Source organism: Misgurnus anguillicaudatus, chromosome 3 (assembly GCF_027580225.2).
Source record: "Misgurnus anguillicaudatus chromosome 3, ASM2758022v2, whole genome shotgun sequence".
Lineage (NCBI taxonomy): Eukaryota > Metazoa > Chordata > Actinopteri > Cypriniformes > Cobitidae > Misgurnus > Misgurnus anguillicaudatus.
The window spans coordinates 29,703,780-29,728,344 of NC_073339.2; the positions used below are offsets into that span (position 1 = coordinate 29,703,780).

General features: G+C 36.6%; 2 protein-coding genes across 4 annotated transcripts; both read right to left on the reverse strand.

Moving 5' to 3' along the window:
• Positions 1–364: 364 nt before the first annotated feature.
• On the reverse strand, positions 365–11,242 carry ldb2b (LIM domain binding 2b). 3 transcript variants are annotated; one of them, XM_073864221.1, is made up of 10 exons: positions 10,949–11,242; positions 8,596–8,698; positions 7,541–7,713; positions 6,437–6,559; positions 4,971–5,060; positions 4,750–4,867; positions 4,030–4,089; positions 2,184–2,308; positions 1,603–1,658; positions 986–1,124 (listed from the first exon to the last, which is right to left on the reverse strand). In XM_073864221.1, exons 1-10 carry the CDS (start codon positions 11,078–11,080, stop codon positions 1,118–1,120), a joined length of 987 nt encoding a protein of 328 aa, XP_073720322.1. In that variant the 5' UTR covers positions 11,081–11,242; the 3' UTR covers positions 986–1,117. The 3 variants fall into 3 exon arrangements, with proteins under 3 accessions (XP_073720317.1, XP_073720322.1, XP_073720325.1); XM_073864224.1 differs by having other exon boundaries at positions 987–1,124; positions 1,599–1,658; XM_073864216.1 differs by lacking the exon at positions 1,603–1,658 and having other exon boundaries at positions 365–1,124.
• Positions 11,243–20,864: 9,622 nt separating this feature from the next.
• On the reverse strand, positions 20,865–24,362 carry qdprb.1 (quinoid dihydropteridine reductase b, tandem duplicate 1). The gene is made up of 7 exons (XM_055205397.2): positions 24,194–24,362; positions 23,902–23,994; positions 23,545–23,641; positions 22,105–22,245; positions 21,909–22,017; positions 21,745–21,828; positions 20,865–21,655 (listed from the first exon to the last, which is right to left on the reverse strand). The coding sequence occupies exons 1-7, from the start codon at positions 24,284–24,286 to the stop codon at positions 21,553–21,555; spliced, it is 720 nt and encodes a 239-aa protein (XP_055061372.2). The 5' UTR covers positions 24,287–24,362; the 3' UTR covers positions 20,865–21,552.
• Between the last annotated feature and the right edge of the window lie 203 nt (positions 24,363–24,565).

Genomic DNA, 24,565 nt, shown 5'->3' on the forward strand with positions numbered 1-24,565 from the left:
ACACATAAACTTTATCTGACAAACAGATCACAATAGACTTATGGAGCTGTTTCTGCTATCTAAAAATCATTCACATTTATTTGCACAATAAATCAACTTTCTTTTTGACATAATAGGTTCGGAAATATAAAAAGGCCTAGAGAAATCATGTTTATTTGGTGCAGGTGTAGTACATATCTTTGAACACTAGAGGGGAAAATAGTTTCAAAAATGACACCATTAGATAAATTACATTTTACATTCAGGATTCATCTACTGCCTCCTCAAATTGTTTTGCATAACATCAATGAAATTCACTCTGTATCCTTTATTTGTAGTGATATCTATTAGGCCACTGCATTGATTGAAAGACATTAGTCTGATATCATAACCAAACACATTTTATTAATGCAAATGATTGAAAACCATACATAAAATACACAATTAACAGCACAAACCTGCATGTGTTTTACAATATGCATTAAACTTTAGGGCAATAAAGATATTTGAGTTTATGATTAAAACGCTATAGCGTTCCCTAAGGGAATTTTTTTCATTAACTTGTTGCAGATAAACCAAACAATACGGTACAGAATGAAGCTGAGACATCAAAATTCTGAAATGAACTGATAGATCTGTATATTTACAAGGCTTTCACTTGGTCTTTACCCAACCGATCACCAAAACAATTAGCTGTCCTTTTTGGGAAAATACAAACGATTAACGCTGTAGGTTTGAAGTATGGAATACCATGTGACACGCCAACATAAATGCAAGCATGCACACAATCGTGCACACACGCACAAACTCATACACACACCTTATCTCCTGCAATTTCTCCTCAACAGTTCAAAATACCCCTATCCCTTGACAGCACTGTTGCCATAGCTACCCACTGTCAGATCACATTACTCCAACTGCTGCGTTGCCATGGTATCAGGCTTACTGTCCTGGTTGCCAGGGTGCTGGCCATTCTAGGAGCTCCCATTTCCAAGTGTCGGTGAGTTGGTGTAGTCATGGAGACCGTCATCATGGAGACCGTTGACAGGGTCATATTGTTCATTCTCTAGGCGTGTAATCAAACGCTCATCCACGTCACCCAACTCCCCTCCCATTAGAGAGGGCTCCCCTACCATCATCACATCCTACAGCGAGAGAGAGAGAGAAAGAAAGAGATAGATAGAGAGAGAGTTGACGTAAACAGAGACACAGGGGGTCGAGTGAGAGAGAGGGAGAATGAGAATGGCGGGGGTGTAGAAAGAGAAGAACAACAGAAAAAGAAAAATTTATTGCAGTTTTTTGGCAAGAGTAAACTTATAATAGGGCTAAAGCAAGCACACAGTACAATGTGCAAAACTACAAGAAACATTAAGGACTAAATTATAAGGATTAATGGTTTTGTATGTAATAAAGTGTGCTGTATAAGGTTTGTTCAATACTCACTCATACACATACACATGCACACAACCTTGTCTGCAACCTTATCTTTTTTAATTGGATTGTTTCAGATAGAGAACACCTAAATAACAACATATGTGCTAATTTACCAAATTTGCATTGCTAAGCAGTTCGTTAAGACAGCACATGCTGCGTGATAACTGTCTGCATGTGTCACTCACCTACCTAAGCTCCGCCTCCAGCCACCCGCCACCCCTCGTTTCCCCGGCGACACGTTTAGGCTGGGGACCAGAGACGGACAATACTAATTATCATCAAATCAATTACGGCTAATTAGTCTTAATTACAAACAATTAATCAGGTTACACAAATGACTATATATTAAAAATTCCTCTACAAATTATAATCACACTGTAAACTGCGTTTTACTTATTATATACAATAAAGCATATATAATTCATGTATTTAACTGTACACAATATACAATGCATACAAATATTACAATCTGGAAAAAACATTAATTAAGATGGATTAGCTATCTGTCTTTCCCTCTCTATATTGCTTATTCCTTGTCGTTTATTCACACAGACATACACACATATACGCAAATACACACATATTTATAAACATCTAGATTTTTCATATATTTTATATATATATATATATATATATATATATATATATATATATAGTTACTATAGGTCTCAGTATACTGTAGGTCTATAGGTCTAACGTAGGTCCATTCATTTCAACCACTGCTTTTCTGCATGTGTGTCTCTGTGTGAATTGTGTGTGTGTAGACATACCTGTGAGGGCAGGCTGAAGTTATTGGCTGGGCTGCGCTTTTTGCTGTTTCCTGTGCTGCTATTAGATGCGCTGCCAGCTGAGTTCCTCCTTCTCCGTCTCTTTGCTGCTGGTTTGGCTGGTTCTGCTGTCAATCAAACATCCAAACAGAAACTGAATCAAAACTGATTTTGATGAATGTTGTGAAGATTAAACAAAAAGATGGGTAGATGAATGCATCACTGTATTGACCAGAGATGTGCAGAACGGTATGAATACACTGTATATTGCTGCTTTAAAACACCCATCATTACCGCAAATTAAATCAATTTATTGCCATATATTATGGAATAGAACTAAAGGAAATGTAATAATAATAATAATAATAATAATATTAATAACCAGTGTTAATTGCAAGCCATCAAAACAATAGTGTTAGTTTTAGGTAAGCCTAGATTTTAGGCTTTAGATTTTTGTTAATACATTTGATGCATTTGTAATGAAAAAAAAACTTTATCTCTCACAACAGGTATTGTTTCGGAATTATGAAAACTAGTAACCGTGTATAAGCACTTCTTGTATTATTGCCTCCATATGACAAATCACACTTTATTGTTTTCTAATCTTTGTAAGTCACTTTGGATAAATTGTCTGCTAAATACCTGAATGTAATGTAAAAGATGCATGTACCAATTATGAATATTACACTTCTGAATTCTGAAAACTCTGTCAGTTTATGTAAATCAATTACCTTTTTAATATAAGTATGTCTTGAATATAAAGATATAACACAACAATATTAAATTACATACCTACGGCTGAAATTTACAAAAATCTACAAAATAGAGTTTTTTAGGCCATGTAGGAGATTCAGGTCAGGATGAATTAAAGGTGCAGTGTGTAATTTTTAGAAGGATCTCTTGACAGAAATGCAAAATAATATACAAAACTAAATTATCAGGGGTGTATAAAGACCTTTCATAATGAACCGTTATGTGTTTATTGGCTTAGAATGAGACGTTTATCTACATACACAGAGGGTCCCCTTACATGGAAGCCGCCATTTTGTGCCACCATGTTTCTACAGAAGCCCTTAACGGACAAACTTTTTTACTAAGTTGTCTGCATTGATGGCATGTTTGTCCGGTGGCGGCTACCATAGCTTCTCTATGTGTTTCAAAAGCAAGAGGTAAGCAGAGTACTGAGCCGTTGGTTGCAATTTGCAACCTTACCACTAGATGCCGCTAAAATTTACACACTGCACCTTTAAAGAAATAGTTCACCCAAAAATGAAAATTCTGTCATAATTTACTCATGTTGTTCTAAACATGCATGAGTTTCTTTTTTCTGTTAAACACAAAAGAGGATATTTTGATCAATGATGATAAGCACATAGTTGACGATACCCATTGACTTCCATAGTATATGTTTTTTCTACTTTGGATGCGTCAACTGTATGCTTACCAGTATTTTTCAAATTATCTTTTGTGTTCATCAGAAAACAGAAACTCATACAGGTTTAAAACAACATGAGGGTGAGTAAATGATGACAGATTCTTCATTTTTGGGTGAACTATCCTCACTCCCCGGCCTCAAGTGGTGCTTTAGCGACGAATGCTAGTGGTCATGGCCTTAGCCTACTTGTTAGAGTGCCCAACTCCCATTCCGGACCAATCTGCGGTTTAAGTCCCACTCGGGGCGGGTGCGAGTAGGACCGGTAACACAGACATTCAATACAGGCTTTTAACAGACTTCGGTCCAAAGTGACTTGCAAAACAATTTTTAAAACTTAAGGTATTAAATGTTTGAGTAATATCTATACAGTAAAGCCTTGCAAACATTGTAAATTACATAAATGAGCATACATACCTTTTTTTGGATTAGAGGGAAATATTTCTGTCTTGAAGTTGGGCGAGGGTCCGACTGAAACTGAAGAATTGGCAACAGTCAAAAGGCATCACTTACCATGACACAAACCTACACAAACTGAGAACTATTAAGTAATGAGGTTGCAAAATAGTATATAGGAAAAGAATGAAGAGAGAAAAAGAGCGCTGTCTGATAAAACAATACACGCATTGTTCAGCAAAGCAAATGAATTACTGTCACAGAACAGCAGGAGGTAGTTATTTTTTAAAAAGTGCTGTAAAACAACATAAATAACAATGCAAGGTCAAAGCCTTCATTAATTAATGTAGATCACAAAACCCTTAACAGCTTGTGCTCAGCACTTTGAAATGTTAATAAGGAATATAAAATATGTTTACAATGTACGAAGCAAACTACTGTAAAATTTATGACTTTGTGTAGCTCTTAAAAACACAACAGAATGAAATTAAAGGCTGGGGGCGAGCACACAAACAATGCTGTTTTTGTCGTATTAATCCTTTTAAACAGACTGTTTTTAAAGAGAAAGAAAGCTAAGTAAAGCCATGAAACAAGAGATGTACTGAAGAATGTAGGAGAGTGAGGCTTGAACTGGGCAGTATGTGTGTGTGTATGTGAGAGAGAGAAAAGCGAGAGAGATGGAGAGAGAGAGAGAGAGAGAGAGAGAGAGAGAGAGAGAGAGAGAGAGAGAGAGAGAGAGACCTGGTGGTGTTGTCATTCTCTGCCACTGATTAAAAAGGCAGGTCTTCAGGCAGTCTCTGGGACTCAGTCCGTATGTCTTATGCCTAGACATCAACTCCTGCATTGGCTCCAAGATCACACACAACTACACCAATAACAAAAATGTATATATTTAAAATATATTTATTCATTAATTAAATGGAAATCTGCATGTAAGTGAGCATTTTTGTAAGTGCACAGTAACACAATCTGAGGTAGTTCAGTGTGAGATTGGTAAGTCCCACTCGACTGACGTTTTTGGACAGTTGTTCCAGAGCTCCAGGGTCTTGTGCCTAACAAAGACACACACACACACACACACACACACACTCTTCACACACACACACACACCACAAGTCCATTTATTCTCTCGCTTATTTTGTGCTTCATCCAGATAGAACTCTAATTCATTACATGATATGTTTCCATAGCAACATCCTGACAGCTTAGTTAAAAGGTTTGGATGCTTTTACCTTGATTGATAAAAGGGCTGAAATACATTTTGTTCGACTACAACCTGTTACCTGTGAATTCATTTCATGACGCATTGTGTGTGCTGACAAGCAAATAACCTGCATAACTTAGACAAAAAATCGAATAATATTCTAACATAGAAAAGATTTTTTAATTACTCTTGAATGAAAGTTTATTTTGTAGGCTATATGAGCAATTCCAGCGTTATGGACGTGACATTTTTGTCAAAAATGTAATTAAAATATAATTTATTACCAGTATATTAAACCATCTATTTATATTTTCCAAAACCGGACATCAGAAAAATATCTATACTCATGTTTTCTATTTTAGATACGATAAATAAACAAGTGTTATGGATGTGCCAAAAAAAGAACACATGTTTTTGGGAGACATCCAACATACTTTGTAGGAATACTGTGAATTAAAATGCACAAACCAGAAGTGATAATGCCCAACAAATGGAGGGGCGGTTCTTCAAAGAACAAATCATATTTATTTTACTTTCATTTTAATATGTGCATTTATGAGGAAGAAACAACGTTATGGAACTCACATTTCTGAAAGCTACACTATGGAAAATCATTAAAAAAATGTATTAAACTTAAACAGAAACATCACATTGCTATTAAAGCCACTAAATGTTGACATCTGAGCTATCAGTACGGTTAGAAAAAAAATGGTAAAAATCCACTTTTATGGTATGCTTGACATTTGTATAGAATTGCTCATATAGCATAATAGAGTCTTAATAGAGTCGCGTTTAATTTGAAAATGTTAATAGACAACATGCACTAAAAGAGCATAAATGTACATGTCTCATGTAAGATCAATGACTATATAATAACAACTTATAATAATAATAATAATATATATAATAATAACTTGCATAAAATTTGAATAATATATGCTGTTCAAACACTGTATACTACATTAAATAGTATGCAGTATGTACATTTTTGCTACATTCTACATTTTTCCATGTAGACATTTTCCTAGTGATGTCTAGTAGAAACTTTTGATTTATTTGTCACACAGGAAATGGAAAGTCAATTCGAGCGCATTGCAGATTACAGTATTGTGGGATACAGTATTCGGCCAATATTGGAATATGTTCTGTAATAGATCATCCAGGTTATCTTGTACAGGGAATATTTCGAACTATAAAATATACTTGACATGAAAAGCAACTTACGTTTACAGCCAAAACACTGCGAGGAATGAGCTCACTATAATGTGTGATGGTAAAGTGCCATGTTTTGATTCTCATGAGGTCATCAAAGGTGAACACAAGAATTAGACGACCTTCAGTACACACCTGTGAAAAAACAGGAACAGAATCAAGTGTGTGTGTCTCTTAGACCCCTCCAATTATATTTGGCTTGATTAACAATTATTTGCTAACTCAATTTCCACACTGTAAGGAAAAATAGAGAGATAATCTTCCATATTCATTTTATTATCTTTTAAATTACAAAATCAAACGGTGACCTGAGCCGTGAAAAACATTACTTTTAATTACTTTTGGTTTTTCATTAATTGAAATCAAATCAAATTACACAGTTCTCTCATTAAACCAGTATTTTCAGCTCAAGCTGGATTCTTTGTGTGGAACTCTGAACCCCAACATTCTGTTGCCGGGGGAACGGAGGGTAGCTGCAAGGTTGGCATAGCAACGGGAGGGATGTAATCCCAGCAGACATGCTCTGATCAATGCCTTTGGTATACACACACACACACACACACACATTTGGGAACAGTATCTGTATAACTACACCATACAGATCAATATTTAATTCACAAATGTTCATATACAAAGAGCAAAGTTGGACAAAACTCCCTCCCTCTAAGTGACAGGTGGAAGATTTTGCATCCTATAATGGTGTATCATATGAATATTGCATAGGACACTCAGTCCAATAGCTAGGAATTATGCATTCCAGCCGTCTTACAAACGTGTATATTATTTGATCCTAATTCAACAGAAGCAACACCATTTTATAACAATTACCTGTAATATACTTAATGAGATCATATTAGAGATGTCACAACAGTGTAACTAGCAGATCATCCTAGTATTCTGGAGCATAAACCCACAGGACGGAGGAAAAAAGTGGTTTGTGTGAATAAGAGAGAGAGGAGACGGCAGAACGAGAGGGAGAGCGCGGGGGTTATATTTTCCTTTTTTGTTTTGTGCAGTTTCAGCCCAGAATTCACAATGAGGAATACATTAGTGCTCAAAATGAGAAGGTAGAGCCACATTTCCGTGAGTGTGCGCTTGCATGTCTGTGCACCGTACCTTCGTGAATGTCGGTTTTCCGTGTTGTGTGGTCATAGTACAGTGATGGGAATCGACAGTAATAGTTGAGTTGTTGAACGACTCCTTTGTTTGTTTCAGCTCGAAAAACAACTCATAGACTCCTCCTTCGAACAGAGAACTAAAGTATCGAGGGATGAGGGTGCGGCCGATGGCTGGAAAAGAAGGAATGGATGAAATAAATATGTGAGGACAGGGCAATCGAATTCTGAAGATATCAGTGTGTTTGTTTATTACCAAGCAGGAGGGAAGGAAGTGCTATGAAGTCCTTTTGCAAGTGTTTGGTTTTTACGCCCATATGATGAAAAGACTCAGAAAGTTAAGTGGCATAGTGGCCAAACACCCCAACTGGCAACTATAAATGCATGTGTGTGTGTGTGTGTGTGCGTGCGTGTGTCTCTGTGTGTGGTCCCCTAAGAGTTAGAAACAAACAGGCTACTGAATAGAGCCGCAGGCATTAAGTCCAGCAGGCTGAGCGTGTGCACAGAACAGTTAGTGCTCTGGAGCTGTCAATCACTGCAGTGGAGGTGTGTGAAGTCTGCAGGCCTATATTTATTTGAACACCCCAGACCTGTCAATCAAATCTCACCACAGTGAATAAAGAATGAATGAGAATGTGAAATCCAGCACAACTGTCTGCCTGTCGAACTCCAGACAAGCTTAAATTAATCCAAATTCACAGTCTCTCTCTTATAAGGAGAACTAGATAAAATGATAGAGGCGCATTCGCTGTGTATGGATTTTCATGCGTAAATAGTTTATAGGAATCTTGCGTGGAATGCTCATACACAAATCCTAAATTACATATTTTCTCTCAGGTGCAAATCCTATCCAACTTAATTTGATTGTTAATAATTAATAATCAGTGCAAGAATCAGGTACACACCATCTCAACCTAACTCAGAAAGGTTAAATGTTTCTTAAATATGAGATGGGCATGTGTAAAGGTTTAATAATCTGCTATTTAAATACATATGTGACATGTATTGACGTGTCCGCCTCAAGTCTATGGTGGGCACAACCCTTCACACACTTACTGTACGTTTTGGGTCCCTCCTCCAGGCAAAACGAGAGCGTTAATGTGGCATCCTCTTCAAAGAACTCAGTACAGAATGCATCCCACCAGAGAATATCACAGTCCTGCAGGATTACACATCAATGCACAGACACAGAATGTGACCCAAAAATGATCATAATTAGGCTTGGCGCAGTGATTATTATTTCAAAGCACTCTGTTTATCATAAACACACACCCAAGGTCAACTCGCCCCCCATTAAATGCAACCATTTTCACCTAGGTCCACCCAACAACTGCTGCTCCACTATTGAGATTCGCTTGATCATATCGAACATGATAATCCGCAATAAACTGTATTTCGACAGCTCTAAAACCTGTGCAATTCATTCGTTAGAGTGTTAAGGGATATTTTTATTGGTCATCATTTCAGCAGTTCAGTCTCTCTTAGCGCTATCCATCAAATTGCAATACCTCTGCTGATACGGTTTTCTTGCTTTCTGTTATTCGCATTGCTCTCTCCGAGCGGAGGCAATTTTCCACGTGTTCAGTTTATTGCAGATTATTTTTGCACATGCATCATTGGCATCGAGAAAAGCAAATATTAGCTTGCGCTGCAATTTGAATTTCGACCTAGTGGGGAAGAAGATCTATGTTCTTTTGATAAGTCCTTTACAAATGATATTGGTTACAGTGCACTTTTGTTCCCTCTTTGTATTATGGAGATTATGCTGTTTGTGACACAAGAGCCAAACTAAACCACGGTTACACTTTATTTAATCGTGTCCTTTTAAACGTAATAGTAACACTTTACAATAAGGTTGTATTTGTTAACAGTAGTTAATGCATTAGCCAACATGAACCTAACAATGATCCTACAGCCATTATTAATCTTGTTAATCATGTTCATTTCAGCTAATACATTTTTTCAATCAAATGTTGTAGCTGTTAACATTAGTTAATGCATGAACTAACATGAACAACTGTAATAAACAATATTAAAAAAATAAATAAATGCTGAAAACTATGCTGTTCATTGGTTGTTCATTTTAGTTAATGCACTTACTATGTTTACTAATACAATCTTATTGTAAAGTGTTAGCCATGTGACATGTAATTACTACAGTAACAAAAAGCATATTACGCACAATCACAAGCAACCATCCTTAAACCTAACTTTATTCTAAGTAAATGTTAATTAATATTACTAAGTAATAATTATACTGTAATGAGGACACATTACTATAAAGGATTATCTTTATTTTAAGGTGTTCCTGTTACACGTAATTATACAGTGTATATTGCACTAAGTAATAATGATTTACAACATTTACTTACTGTAGAGCTAGGGTTAGGATTAGGGTTTGGTATGACTGTAAAAAAAATTGCTGTAATTATGCAGCTGGTTGCCAGTAACTTACTGTAGAAGAAAAGACTGAAAATGTCTCATGTTCATTTAACTTTGAACAAACTGTTGCCAGTAAATAACATAAATGTAAAATCTACAGTAAATTACTGGCAGCTAGTTGCCAGTAATACCCAACAATACTGTAATTTCTAAAAACTTTTTACAGTGTAGGGTTAGTTGTATTTATTTATTCACAATTTACTGTTATTACTATAGTAATTTCATTTAACGTGTAACAAAGCCACTGTAAAATTAAGTTACCGTTTTAATCCAATAAAGTGTAACCTAAATCACACTAGAACATAAACACTACACCACATTATCTTGCTGGTTTGTTTTTAAGATCCGCTAGTTATTTAATAACAATAACTTCATAGTAACTTTTAATTAATAGCACATTTGGTATCTTACCACTGCAAAAAAAAAAAAAAAAAAAGGAATGCAGTGCTGTGCACTCAGCCATATGTAAGTCTTGGAGTAAATAGTTTGTAATTAAATTGTAGGACCTTTCTTTGATGATGCAAGAAAAAGGACACTATTAATATGTACTGTAAATGAACGAATCGTTGGATACACTATGGTTAAAATGAATAATGTAAGTACACTTATAAGTAAGGTTGTATAGCTATGTGATTCATAAAATAACAACAAGCAATATTAAATTGTGAACACTTGTTCTTTCAATAAATGTTAATGTTCTATTAATGTTGAAGGTTATGCTATCATACTAATGATCAGTATTAGTTCATGTTTACTGATTAACTGATGTTACTGTATATCTACAACATTATTTTAAAGTGTTCCTTATTTAATCTCTTGTATGTTTGAAGGTAATTGGCTATACTGAGATTTAGCCTGCTGTCTTCTTCAAATTGCTTTATTATAAATGTATATCTGATCATATAGTTAAAATAAATCGTATCATTGTTGCATGCCGGCTATTGTTTAATTCTTAGTGATCACTTACCTCGGGCCGGGACTGGAGCCGTTTGTTGAGCTCATGCATCCGGTACTCTGGCTGCACCGGGTAGGGCGCGTGTCTTCGGTAAAACGGACCGAACGGAGAAGAGTAGAAAGGGTCGCGCGGCGCGCCGGTCATGGTTTCTGTTACCGACAGCGCGCGAGGAGCGCATCAACACGCCGCACGTGGAGCACGACGATCGTAAACATACACGCGCACGCTCGCGGACACGGAGAGATGCGACTGTCAAATCACGCGCGGGCTTTGCTGTGAGGGGAGAGATGAGCGGAGTGGAGAGGAGAGGGGGAGGGAGGACTTTAGGAGGGGAAGGGGGAGAGAGGAGGGTGAGAAGAGAGGGGCTTATGTAAATTGGAGGGTCTTTACTTACAGTAGAGTCTGACAAGTTGGTCAATTACACATACATTTAATGGAATGCAATTACTGTTATCTGTCACGATGCTTGTATGCAGATAACCTGTCCATACATGTCACCAATGACACACAACTGTAAGTTACTGTAGCTCAGTGTGTGTACAGCATTGCGTTAGCAAAACACGTGGCATGAGTTCGATCACACACATAGCTACTGATTAAAGGGATGACATTGAAATTGAGTGTAAATCTGTTAATCGCTTTGGATAAAATTGCGAGTGCAAAAATGTAAATATAACTATAGCATAAAATACAGCATTGCACAATCCTAATGCAGAGTTGCGACTAGAGGCTGCTGTGTGTTTAGTGTCAGTGTTTCTCTACTTGTATTTTTCCATCTTTCTTTATGACTCACACAAGAGACTTGCTCTCCCACATACATACAGGCTCTATCTCGCTCTCCTCTCTCTACTTCTCTCTCTCTCTCTCTACCAATGTTTAGATGCATACACATTTTCCATTCTTTACATTTTATTCCATTCTTCAGATTTTACAGTAAAATTTCTAGTATACAACTATTTCTCTCAGGTAATCTTATGGAAAGAAAGTAATACAAATTAAATAGGATAAACATGTAGAGGGAGAGTGAGTGAGTGAGTGAGTGAGTGAGAGAGAGAGAGAGAGAGAGAGAGAGAGAGAGAGAGAGAGAGTACATCTGGATTGTATTACTCTCTTGTTTTAGAGGGGAACCAGGGCCCCAAGAGTTCACCTCCTTCTTCACTTTCTTTTTCTCCAAGTCTCTCTTTCCCATGGCCAAAACCAAGACACTCCTACTTTTATACAAAACATTGTAAAATAACACACACACACACACACACACACACACACGCACGCACACATACTGTACTGATTGCTATTTCAGTATTCACATATTTTCTATATTTTTCAAGCCATAGGTATATGTTGAGGTAACTAAGAGTAGATATGCACACACACACACACACACACACACACACACACACACACACACACACACACACACACACACACACACACACACGCACACATCCCCCTCCCCCTACAGGTCAGTTAATGAGAGTGGTTGCTGGGCTTTTTGTGTGCGTTGTGTCTCATGGGGAAAGAAGAGGGGGAGAGGGGGTCTAAAGGAATGGAATTTACCCACTCCACCGCTGTATAAATGAAGAGAGAGAGCGCGAGATCAGGATAATGAGAGGGCTCTATGTACATGTCTTTGTGTTTATCAATTTTCCTCCTGTCTCTATAGTGACTTGATCAAAGATGACCACAAGATGTCACTCTCTGATTTCCCTTTGGTTAATAGCAAATGCCAGGGCCTTCCAGGACTGAGAGTAGTGTTGATAAGACTGTCTTAAACATGAGAGGGTAGCTACATAGGAGGATATTATTGTTTCTATATGTGTAGATGTAAACCTGAACAGACTATACCAAATGATAGATTTGACTAAAGCACACAAGACAGTCTGTGAAACTTTCCTAAATCATGCTGGGATAACATGGATCATTTGGTTTTATACTGTCTTGTAAAGTCCATCTTTAATAACATGTAATGAAATGAGAAAAGGAGAACATGTCAAATGTAAAGTTTGACTGAAATTAACACAGGCTATAAGACTTTTAATCACAGTTCACTGCTTGCATATGAGAAAAGCCCAAAAATAAAGCCCACATTTTATTTTTTTTACTTTTTGATTAGTTATGAAGTTAAAACTTGAAAACTTTTAGATTCAATATCTGGACAATGTTTTAAGCTATGTAAAAGTAATAATTTAATTTAATTTAAATTAGAAGTAAACATCAAAACATGCAATACCAAGTCATTTTGGAGTCTTACAGTTTTTCACAGATGCCAGGACACACCCCCCAATACTTAGGTCACTTTTGCAAAACTCTTCACACAGTTCTCCTAACCAACTTTCAGCTTGGCAAAACAGTTAATTTCACATTCAAAATGCACTACAACTACCAAAACACTTTATTCAGGTCTCAAATCAACTAATTCTTCCAGAACACTAGCAAAGGTTGACAGCCGACAAACACGTTTTGTCACCCACAAAACAAGGACAAAAAACATGTAGCATTATACAATGCAAAACAAGGATGCATCTCTATTTATAATTCACTGCAATATATATTATTGGAATGAATTAGACATGATGCAGAATTTGTCAATATTTTATGTAGTATATTTTTTTCTAATGCATAATTCCAAAATGCAAGACTTTGTATACACACCATCCACCGATACAGATACAATAGTGCTAATGCTAATTTACTTGGCTGTGGACAGCTGTGGCTGTAATATGAAATTTAGCAAATTGCTGTCTTATTTAGTTTTGTATTATGTTATTGTTTTGAACATAAGTTTAACAGTTTTGAAAACAGTATGTAACCATGTGCAAATTGGTCTGTACGTACAAAGACTTTTGGCAGTTGTTGTGTCTGAGTGAGAAAAAAATTCATGAAATTTGAGAGATTTAGTCATTGAATACATTTTGTGCCAAAGCAATGATAATTGATCCTCAGTTTAGCCCACATAGACTTCTGTTGTGCTCACTGTGTGAAGAGTTTTGCAAAAGTGACCTATTGAGAAATGTGTCCTGGCATCTGTAAAAAAAACTGTAACATGGCCTTTCGGTGTTTCCAAGTAGCCTTTTTTAAATCATAATATTTTTTATGCAAAAACGTATATTATGTGCACAAATGTTTTGTCACTTTCCAAACTATTTTAGCCTCTTAAACACATTCCTAACATATGCCGTACTCATTTTAACTTGAGACAAAGCATTTCAACATGTAGCCAAAACAGTACAGCCAATTGCTGGTATATCTTGTCGTCACACCTGTGTTTGTCAATGGGCTGGGATTGTCTAAGACAGGCACATTAAACAGAGATTTAAAACTTCTATTAATTTCTATATCTTACGCTGATCTTCCACACAGATACCTTGATCTTCAGATTGACATCTTTAACTGTTGCTTCAAAATGATAAAAAACAAAAATTATTTATATTTATTTTGAGTATTTTTAAATGCCTCCAAACCACTAACGAAAATGAAATACCACAAAGTTAAATAATTCAATGGAGGTAAACTTGATTCAGCTAATATCAGCCAAGATAGTGAGATCATAATGAATGTCAAAGGATGTTGCTCATCATTTAGAGTAGACATTGCTCACCCTGACCCTGCACAAGCAATTACTCTGAGTACCATGTTTGAGTGTATGTACACACACACACGCACGCGCACACGCGCACACACACACACACACACACACACACACACACACACACACACACACACACACACACACACACACACACACACACACACACACACACACACACACACACACACACACACACACACACACACACACACACACACACACACACATATGTGTACATTCAAAGATGAAGAGAAAATACAGGACAGACAGATAGACAGCAAGAGAGAAGGAGGGAGAGGGGAGGAGATCCACATGGGTTTCATTGTTGAATCTTTTGATTAAATATTAATGCAACTTCAGATTCCCTAAAAATAATTCCCAGACACTGCACAATATATAGGAGAAACTACACACACACACACACAAAATGCAAGAAAACTCATACTCTTCATCGCTCCTGCTGTCTTACTGTAAACACATGTGATGAAATGCACACAAATATTGAACTATTTATTACAACACAATCACATATCACGTGCAACAGTCCTATTCTTAATGTATGTCTGTCACTTGCCTCTAGTAACAATTGTTTTAAAACACTTTAAAACCACATACTTTACCAGAGAAATAAAATTGTGTAAGATATAAAATACTAAGGTGTCTTGTTCCCTTAGCAGAATTTCATGCTGAAAACAACCCCCACACTATGCTTCAATAGCAGATGCCTCTCTGCATCTATCTCTCTCTCTCTCTCTCTCTCTCTCTCTCTCTCTCTCTCTCTCTCTATCTATCTATCTAATCTATCTATCTATCTATCTAATCTATCTATCTATCTATCTATCTATCTATCTATCTATCTATCTATCTATCTATCTATCTATCTATCTATCTATCTATCTATCTATCTACCTATCTACCTAATTACCTGCACGCATGCACGCACACAAATATTATATACTTACATACATACACAGGCTACACATTTTTTTAACACAAATACATAAATACAAAAATGTGTTGAAATGACATTCACACAAAAAACTCATTAAGGGTTTTAATGACAAATTACCAGGAAAGAGAGCATACATTAGAGATCTTAATTAGAAATTAGATTCTAATCCGTTTTTTGAACATTATAGAAAAGAGGAGTAAAGTGGAAAAAGAAGAATGACAGCACACACTCAGCTACTCAGGAGTAATACAAACACAACTTCAGTTCAGTTTGCTGGATGCTCTTACCATTCACTATTCTTTAGATGTGATGTTGCTGTAGCAACAGCAACTCAATGACCTCGTTCTTTCAGCTCTGAAATTATGGGCTGGCCTGCCTGATATCAGGCAGAGAGAGAAAGAGAGAAAGAGATAAATAATTTTTTCAGTTTTCTTGCTGTTGCTGCGATATCACCATTTCAAAAATTAGAAATTATTAAACAATCCTCCAATTATAATCCAACTACAGAATTGACAAATATTTTGGTTGTTAAAGTTTTTTGTAAAGTGTATTCAAAAACTCCATAAAAACGTGCGCTTTTGAATTTATCTAATGTCTCTAATGTACAAAAAACCCAAGCAGAAATATTAAGAATAAATAAATGAATAATTGATTAACTCAGAAATGAAGAGTAGTTCATGTAAAAAAGTAGTCTGAGTGGCAGCATAGCAATGTTCGAACTTTACAGTGTTTGGATACAGTCGCTTTGGATCATTTTTTAAATTTGCTAAATAATGTGTGCATTTCACACATTCCTGCAAAAGCTTGTAAATTCAATTACCTAAAACTCACCTAAATTCATCTCTCAAAAGTAAACTTTTACATCAAATTAGTTAGTGTGTTATCAAAATGACATTGTGTCATTGAACATGAACAAGACAGTCAAAATGTTTAGCCATGTTGTCAATATACATACAGTATTGTTCAAAATAATAGCAGTACAATGTGACTAACCAGAATAATCAAGGTTTTTAGTATATTTTTATTGCCACGTGGCAAACAAGCCACCAGTAGGTTCAGTAGATTCTCAGAAAACAAATGAGACCCAGCATTCATGATATGCACGCTCTTAAGGCTGTGCAATTGGGCAATTAGTTGAATTAGTTGAAAGGGGTGTGTTCAAAAAAATAGCAGTGTGGCATTCAATCACTGAGGTCATCAATTTTGTGAAGAAACAGGTGTGAATCAGGTGGCCCCTATTTAAGGATGAAGCCAACACTTGTTGAACATGCATTTGATAGCTGAGGAAAATGGGTTGTTCAAGACATTGTTCAGAAGAACAGCGTGCTTTGATTAAAAAGTTGATTGGAGAGGGGAAAACCTATAAAGAGGTGCAAAAAATGATAGGCTGTTCAGCTAAAATGATCTCCAATGCCTTAAAATGGAGAGCAAAACCAGAGGGACGTGGAAGAAAACGGAAGACAACCATCAAAATGGATAGAAGAATAACCAGAATGGCAAAGGCTCAGCCAATGATCACCTCCAGGATGATCAAAGACAGTCTGGAGTTACCTGTAAGTACTGTGACAGTTAGAAGACGTCTGTGTGAAGCCAATCTATTTTCAAGAATCCCCCGCAAAGTCCCTCTGTTAAAAAAAAGGCATGTGCAGAAGAGGTTACAGTTTGCCAAAGAACACATCAACTGGCCTAAAGAGAAATGGAGGAACATTTTGTGGACTGATGAGAGTAAAATTGTTCTTTTTGGGTCCAAGGGCCACAGGCAGTTTGTGAGACGACCCCCAAACTCTGAATTCAAGCCACAGTACACAGTGAAGACAGTGAAGCATGGAGGTGCAAGCATCATGATATGGGCATGTTTCTCCTACTATGGTGTTGGGCCTATTTATCGCATACCAGGGATCATGGATCAGTTTGCATATGTTAAAATACTTGAAGAGGTCATGTTGCCCTATGCTGAAGAGGACATGCCCTTGAAATGGTTGTTTCAACAAGACAATGACCCAAAACACACTAGTAAACGGGCAAAGTCTTGGTTCCAAACCAACTAAATTAATGTTATGGAGTGGCCAGCCCAATCTCCAGACCTTAATCCAATTGAGAACTTGTGGGGTGATATCAAAAATGCTGTAAAACCAAGAAATGTAAATGAATTGTGGAATGTTGTTAAAGAATCATGGAGTGGAATAACAGCTGAGAGGTGCCACAAGTTGGTTGACTCCATGCCACACAGATGTCAAGCAGTTTTAAAAAACTGTGGTCATACAACTAAATATTAGTTTAGTGATTCACAGGATTGCTAAATCCCAGAAAAAAGAAATGTTTGTACAAAATAGTTTTGAGTTTGTACAGTCAAAGGTAGACACTGCTATTTTTTTGAACACATCCCCCTCAACCAATTGCCCAACTGCACAGCCCCAAGAGCGTGCATATCATGAATGCTGGGTCTTGTTTGTTTTCTGAGAATCTACTGAACCTACTGGTAACTTGTTTGCCACGTAGCAATAAAAAATATACTAAAAACCTTGATTATTCTGGTTAGTCACATTGTACTGCTATTATTTTGAACAATACTGTATACACAATTATACGTGTCAGTATTTTCTGATATAAACATTTTCTTTTATTTTTCTGTAAACAAATTACACTTTGAATCTTATTTTACAGTACAAATAAAAAAATACAAAACTAGAAAGGTTCACTGTACACTGTAAGAAATATACAATTTTCCGTAACTCAATTTCAAGATTCACTTGACAGCAATTTATCAATTCAGTTCACATTTACAAAAGACTAAAAAAAACGTTGGAAACATGCTTACAGTAACAGATTATGACATGCCTTGAACAGTGAACAGACAATTTTACATAATCATGATTGTACCAAGCAATTTGTCCAAAACAATGAGAATTTGCTTTCATGTTGTGCACAACTGACTTGATGATGTGAAGGTTGAACAGTGTTTAAAAAAATTATAATTTCTGATCTGCTCCAAAGAAACTGAGAAAAATCAGGTGATATATCTGAGGTTTTAATTTATTTGTGAGCTTTCAAAAATTATGATGGAGAAGTTGATGATGAATTTATGTCTCTGCTCAAAATCTCACAATTATAACTTTTATGTTATATAATAAAAATACAACCCATGATATAACCCTCACTCTAAAAAAATAGTGCTGAATAGCACTAAAAGCTCGGAATCATAAGGGAACCATTTTTTGTGCTATATAGCACCTATTAAGAACCATCCAGAGGTGATATAGCACCACTATAGCACCAGATATTTAAGGAATAATCGACAACGGGCCATTGAATTATAAGAAAATAATGCACACCCAAGGTGGTAATGCGGCACGAATAAAAATAATGCATACCCACTGAACATTTCTCAACCAATCAGAATACAGCATTCAACAGACCCGTGGTATAAGGTTCTATATGGGTGATTCTCACGAAACCATTGAAACACCACGGCACTAATGATTTTAGCTTTAAAATGTGTAATATAGTAACATTAAAAAGCATCAGAATTAACACAATACTGCGTTCTACCTTGCACAATGTGTGATTTCAACATAAGAATTTATAATTGTAAATTTTATCTCATTTTCTGCTGAAATTCTCATTACCGCAATGTGTCCGGCTGTGTTTGAACATGCATTATGTTGTAATTTAATCAAATTAACACAAAAACATTATGAAAAAAAAATAAATGGATGTTTTGCTAGACTACTTTAGATGACAGAAAAAATATTTACTGAATATTCATGTATAATAATAATGAAGAAAAATTAGGAAAATGATGTGTCCATGCCTGATGTTCTCATCCTCCGCAACACTTTTTGAGAACAGTTTAAGCACACATACAGAATTTTAATAAAGTTTGATTTTGAGTGACCAAGCACATGGACCAGTTACTTCAAGATGGCTACCAGGTAAGATCATTTTTTACAGTTAATTTGAAATATTGTCTTGTCAGAATGCTTACACGACATTTTGATTATCATTACCGCAACAGATGCTTAATAAATGTTAATTTAATTAATAGAAGCATAATACTTTGATTTTAAATGCATGTGCAGAATCTCCAAATTATGTTCTTTCAGGTTTGTCCTGTCATTTTGAAAATATGTCAGTGTTGATGTTTTCTGACTGTTGCGGTAATGAGATTTTTTAGGACTAATTTTTTAAATTATGTTACAAAAAAGTGTTAAATGATAAGTAAAAGTTTTTAAATTAATGTTCCCATTTACTCCAGACTTTGTTTTTCAATGTCTGGTGGGAAAAAAAGTAAATTTAAGCAATTTTTACATTTTCATGCTTGACATTTTTAAAACCAAGTTTTCGTGAGAATCACCATATAGCACAATTTGGTTCTACTCAGGTACTACGTAGGTGCTATATGGCACTTAAAATGGTTCCCCTATGATTATGAGGCAGTGAAACACTTTTAGTGCTATTTAGCACCATTTGTTTTTAGAGTGCTGAAAGCATAAATTACAATCTGGGAAATATTTCGTAACATTAAATGAGACAAAAAAACGCAAAATTTGTCTGTTAAATGTATTGTTTATGTACACTTATCTTAATGCTTTATCAACCAACAATATTCAAAAGGCTGAAAACTGTCAACCAACCCTGTTCTCCCCGCCAATCATTTGATGACAGATATGTTAACCAAAATATGCCCACTTCTGATTTTCAGTGTCTGCTGACTTAACATCATGGATCATTCATGGGGTCCTGTAAAAATACTTAAATTGAATATTTAAAGATCTTCGTTTTCAAAAAAAAAAAAAAAAAAGATTAAGCACTCATCATACCCATGTTCCATAAATCAATGTAAGCTTAAAAACATAAGAATCCTAAAAACAAAACTCTTAACTTATGTAAATATGATGATGCAGCTGAGTAATACAGAGCATCTGCTGTTTTGCACCCTCTCAGAAAGCTCAATTATATAACCACAATTGAGATGGTTTTATGCGAAGTGCAATCAAAATATACATTCGTTGAGTCTTGCATTCCCTTGGTGTGGCTAGCACATACAACCAATCTGAGTTAGAGGAACACAAAGAAGAAACAAAAAATCCAGAAATTGGTGTAAAGGGACCGATCAATGATCTGTCAACAGCTCAGGTCGGTAATAGTGTACTGGTGAAAAATGTTTTATTGACAGCTGAGCATCAATTGAATACCACTGCAGTGTTACCGATGATGTAAAGCCATATTCCATTTGCTTTTATTTCAGCAGATCCAAAAGAAAACATCACTGCGGTTTCACATAATATGACAGTCACTTCATATCAGTTAGATCTTAATCTAGGAGGACTGAATGAGGTAGAACAGGAGAGAAGATACACAGAACCCAAAAAACAACCAAACCAAGATTTAGTTATGCATAAGGGTGATTCAATTTATTTTGGCAGGAACTCTTTCTTTAAAGCACTTCGAAGCTGCAGATACAGTATCATTTTAATCAGAGTTCAAGCCAGTAGCAGAATTCATCAGCATATACTCCAGCACTTCAGTATTGATTTACAAAAAATAGAGAAAGTGTGTACCCTGTATTAAAAGTAATTTCTATCTTCTTTGTCACGCTATTATTACCATAATCACTTATACTTTGTTACAATAAAGCCTAGTTTATAAACAGAAAAACTGCATTACTTCAGCACATTAAAATGCCATCTTTCTTAATGCTGACTTGTTATTCCAGTCTGATCATAGCGTAATTACATTTTTACTGCATGGACCCAAAGGAGAACCTGTAATTAAATTAACCATCAGCGCCCTCCTATGGTCAGAATCAGCTAGTGTGTTTTTCAAAAAGACCTTGAAATATTGTACAAGCAAAACTTATCAAAACTAAACTGTATATTACTTTGCTATTTCATCTTATATACCCTCTTTGACGTTTCTATTGTATGTATTAACATTTTTTGTAAAGAACAGAACGTATGGTATTTTGTAGTCATATTTACAAGTACACAAGCAATGAGATAAAAAGTGCCACACACAAACAGTATTGTGTAAAATTGTGTCTTTTGAAGGTTGATTGCACATACGCTATATCCATCATGGCACTGGTGTAGCCACCGTCTTTCCATCTGCAGTATCAAGTTGCATCAGGGTTCCTGAAGGAGGTCTGTCTATTCCTGTAGTCCACTTATAGAATAACCTACGGTAGGATACAGAAAACCCATCACAGCTCAGCACATCCACACCAACTCACCAAGTACTGACTAAGAGCAAAATGTACACACTTACTCTGTTACGTACTCTAGTGGTGTCCAAGAACTGACATCACCATCTGGCATGAATTTCCTGTTCATAGGCGTATCCAAAGTAACTCTAAATGTATTAATAGTGAGTCATCAGTGAAAATTTTTACTTTATGGTAAAAACATGTTAGTCATTAAGGTATTGCTTACGGAAGTATTGCTATTGCAGCGGACCCATGAGGCAGACCACTTTTTTCCTCACTTAGACTCCGACACAACTGATGTACTGCTGCTTTGGCCATACCATAACCAATACAACCTAGATATAGAGAGACAGAGCAAAAAGTTTACAGTCTGTACTGTTTATTGTATTATAGACCATGGCTGAAATTTTAAGCATACATACCTGTAGTTGGGCCCAGTGCTGCTTTAGCCCCTGCCAGTGTGAGCAGCCCACCTTCTCGCAGATGTTTGGTTGCTAGGTGACTGCAAATCGTGGAGGTCCACACACTCTGTTTCCACATCAGATCAGCATTCTTATAGAGAGCTGAAACCCAGAAAGGATGGTCATCATACTGCACAAGATACACTTACCTAAAGGATTATTAGGAACACCTGTTCAATTTCTCATTAATGCAATTATCTAATCAACCAATGCATTTAGGGGTGTGGTCCTGGTCAAGACAATCTCCTGAACTCCAAACTGAAAGTCAGAATGGGAAAGAAAGGTGATTTAAGCAATTTTGAGTGTGGCATGGTTGTTGGTGCCAGACTGGATGGTCTAAGTTTTTCACAATCTGCTCAGTTACTAAGATTTTCAAGCACAACCATTTCTAGGGTTTACAAAGAATGGTGTGAAAAGGGAAAAACATCCAGTATGCGGCAGTCCTGTGGGCAAAAATGCCTTGTTGATGCTAGAGGTCAGAGGAGAATGGGCCGACTGACTCAAGCTAATAGAAGAGCAACTTTGACTAAAATAACCCCTCGTTACAACCGAGGTATGCAGCAAAGCATTTGTGAAGCCACAACACGCACAACCTTGAGGCGGATGGGCTACAACAGCAGAATACCCCACCGGGTACCACTCATCTCCACTACAAATAGGAAAAAGAGGCTACAATTTGCACGAGCTCACCAAAATTTGACAGTTAAAGACTGGAAAAATGTTGCCTGGTCTGATGAGTCTCGATTTCTGTTGAGACATTCAGATGGTAGAGTCAGAATTTGGCGTAAACAGAATGAGAACATGGGTCCATCATGCCTTGTTACCCCTGTGCAGGCTGCTGGTGTAATGGTGTGGGGGATGTTTTCTTGGCACACTTTAGGCCCCTTAGTGCCAGTTGGGCATTATTTAAATGCCACTGCCTACCTGAGCATTGTTTCTGACCATGTCCATCCCTTTATGACCACCATGTACCCATCCTCTGATGGCTACTTCCAGCAGGATAATGCACAATGTCACAAAGCTTGAATCATTTCAAATTGGTTTCTTGAACATGACAATGAGTTCACTGTACTAAAATGGCCCCCACACCAGATCTCAACCCAATAGAGCATCTTTGGGATGTGGTGGAAGGGGAGTTTTGTGTCCTGGATGTGCATCCCACAAATCTCCATCAACTGCAAGATGCTATCCTATCAATATGGGCCAACATTTCTAAAGAATGCTTTCAGCACCTTGTTGAATCAATGCCACGTAGAATTAAGGCAGTTCTGAAGGCGTAAGGAGGTCAAACACAGTATTAGTATTGCGTTCCTAATAATCCTTTAGGTGAGTGTATAATATACATAATCACAATGAAGTGCTTTGAAGTCTGCTTGTGTGCCATGGGTTGTGTGTACTAACCTTTGGCTTTGGCACTGCCCCCTGCCCAACCTCCGGCCACACACAAGATGGCATCCACCTTCTCTTCACCCAACAGCTCACCAACATCAGCTGTCACCTGATGCAGTTAGAAATTAAGACAGAAACAATATAATAATAATTCTAAATGCACACCCAATTATAAAGTTTGGTCCTAAGCTGGATTTAAATTTATCGAGCCACTGTTTTGGAAAACTGTGTAGTGCATGTAATGCAAACAGTGAACTTTATGTTAGATGTGGGACATTTTTTACAGTAAGAAGTTGTGCACATTCGTTTTCTAGTGAAATGTATTTAAATATCTGTTATATCAAATGTCTGGGTGGGCAGTAATGGTACCTGGCTGGCCTGCTCAGTGAAGGATTCTGTCATCTTTACAGTAACGTTGGCATTTGCATCTTCATTTGCATTAAGATCAATAGAGGCAACCCACTGCAAAAACATAAAAAAGCATATAGTTGCACTGACGTTGTCCATTTTGAATACATCTAGCTAACAAGAAATGTAATTTATAGACAGATTTAATTATACATGCATGACAACTACATTTAAAGCATGTGATGACACTTAGGTAATTATTACCAAGCACATGCATTTTATTTTGGTTAAGACGAAAGCATATGCAACTCACCCAGTTTTTAGCTCTGAAGTGATGTACACATGCTGTACCCAGAGCTCCTTTACCTCCGTAAACAATTACTTTACGTGCCTCCATAGTTGCCATGCTGTTCAGTTTCACGAGAGCTAAAACGTGTTTGATCTCATGCGGTGATGCGCAGACAGGTCAGAATATGATATCAAGTATCGCGCAAGAGACTCGAAAGCTGTACTTTTGAATAGCTCTCGCGATGTCTTAATGTCATAAGTCGATAGTTCAGCGCATCCTCGCATAAAGTCGGACACGCCGATTGTGTTGTCTGCTAAAAATGGCAACATGTCGCCCTCCTTTGTTAGGGATGAGAGCAACTCCATAAAATCAGTTTGGGTATTTGTTCAAACCTTT

Excerpts from the sequence above, each read along its gene's own strand:
- qdprb.1 (XM_055205397.2), bottom strand. The coding sequence starts at position 24,286 with ATGGCAACTATGGAGGCACGTAAAGTAATTGTTTACGGAGGTAAAGGA. Across the intron at positions 22,018-22,104 it reads AGCACTGGGCCCAACTACAG|GTTGTATTGGTTATGGTATG; the intron begins GTATGTATGCTT and ends CTCTATATCTAG. Across the intron at positions 21,829-21,908 it reads GCTGCAATAGCAATACTTCC|AGTTACTTTGGATACGCCTA; the intron begins GTAAGCAATACC and ends TAATACATTTAG.
- ldb2b (XM_073864216.1), bottom strand. The coding sequence starts at position 11,080 with ATGACCGGCGCGCCGCGCGACCCTTTCTACTCTTCTCCGTTCGGTCCG. Across the intron at positions 6,560-7,540 it reads GAAAACCGACATTCACGAAG|GTGTGTACTGAAGGTCGTCT; the intron begins GTACGGTGCACA and ends GTTTTTTCACAG. Across the intron at positions 1,125-2,183 it reads ACTTCAGCCTGCCCTCACAG|GATGTGATGATGGTAGGGGA; the intron begins GTATGTCTACAC and ends CTCTCGCTGTAG.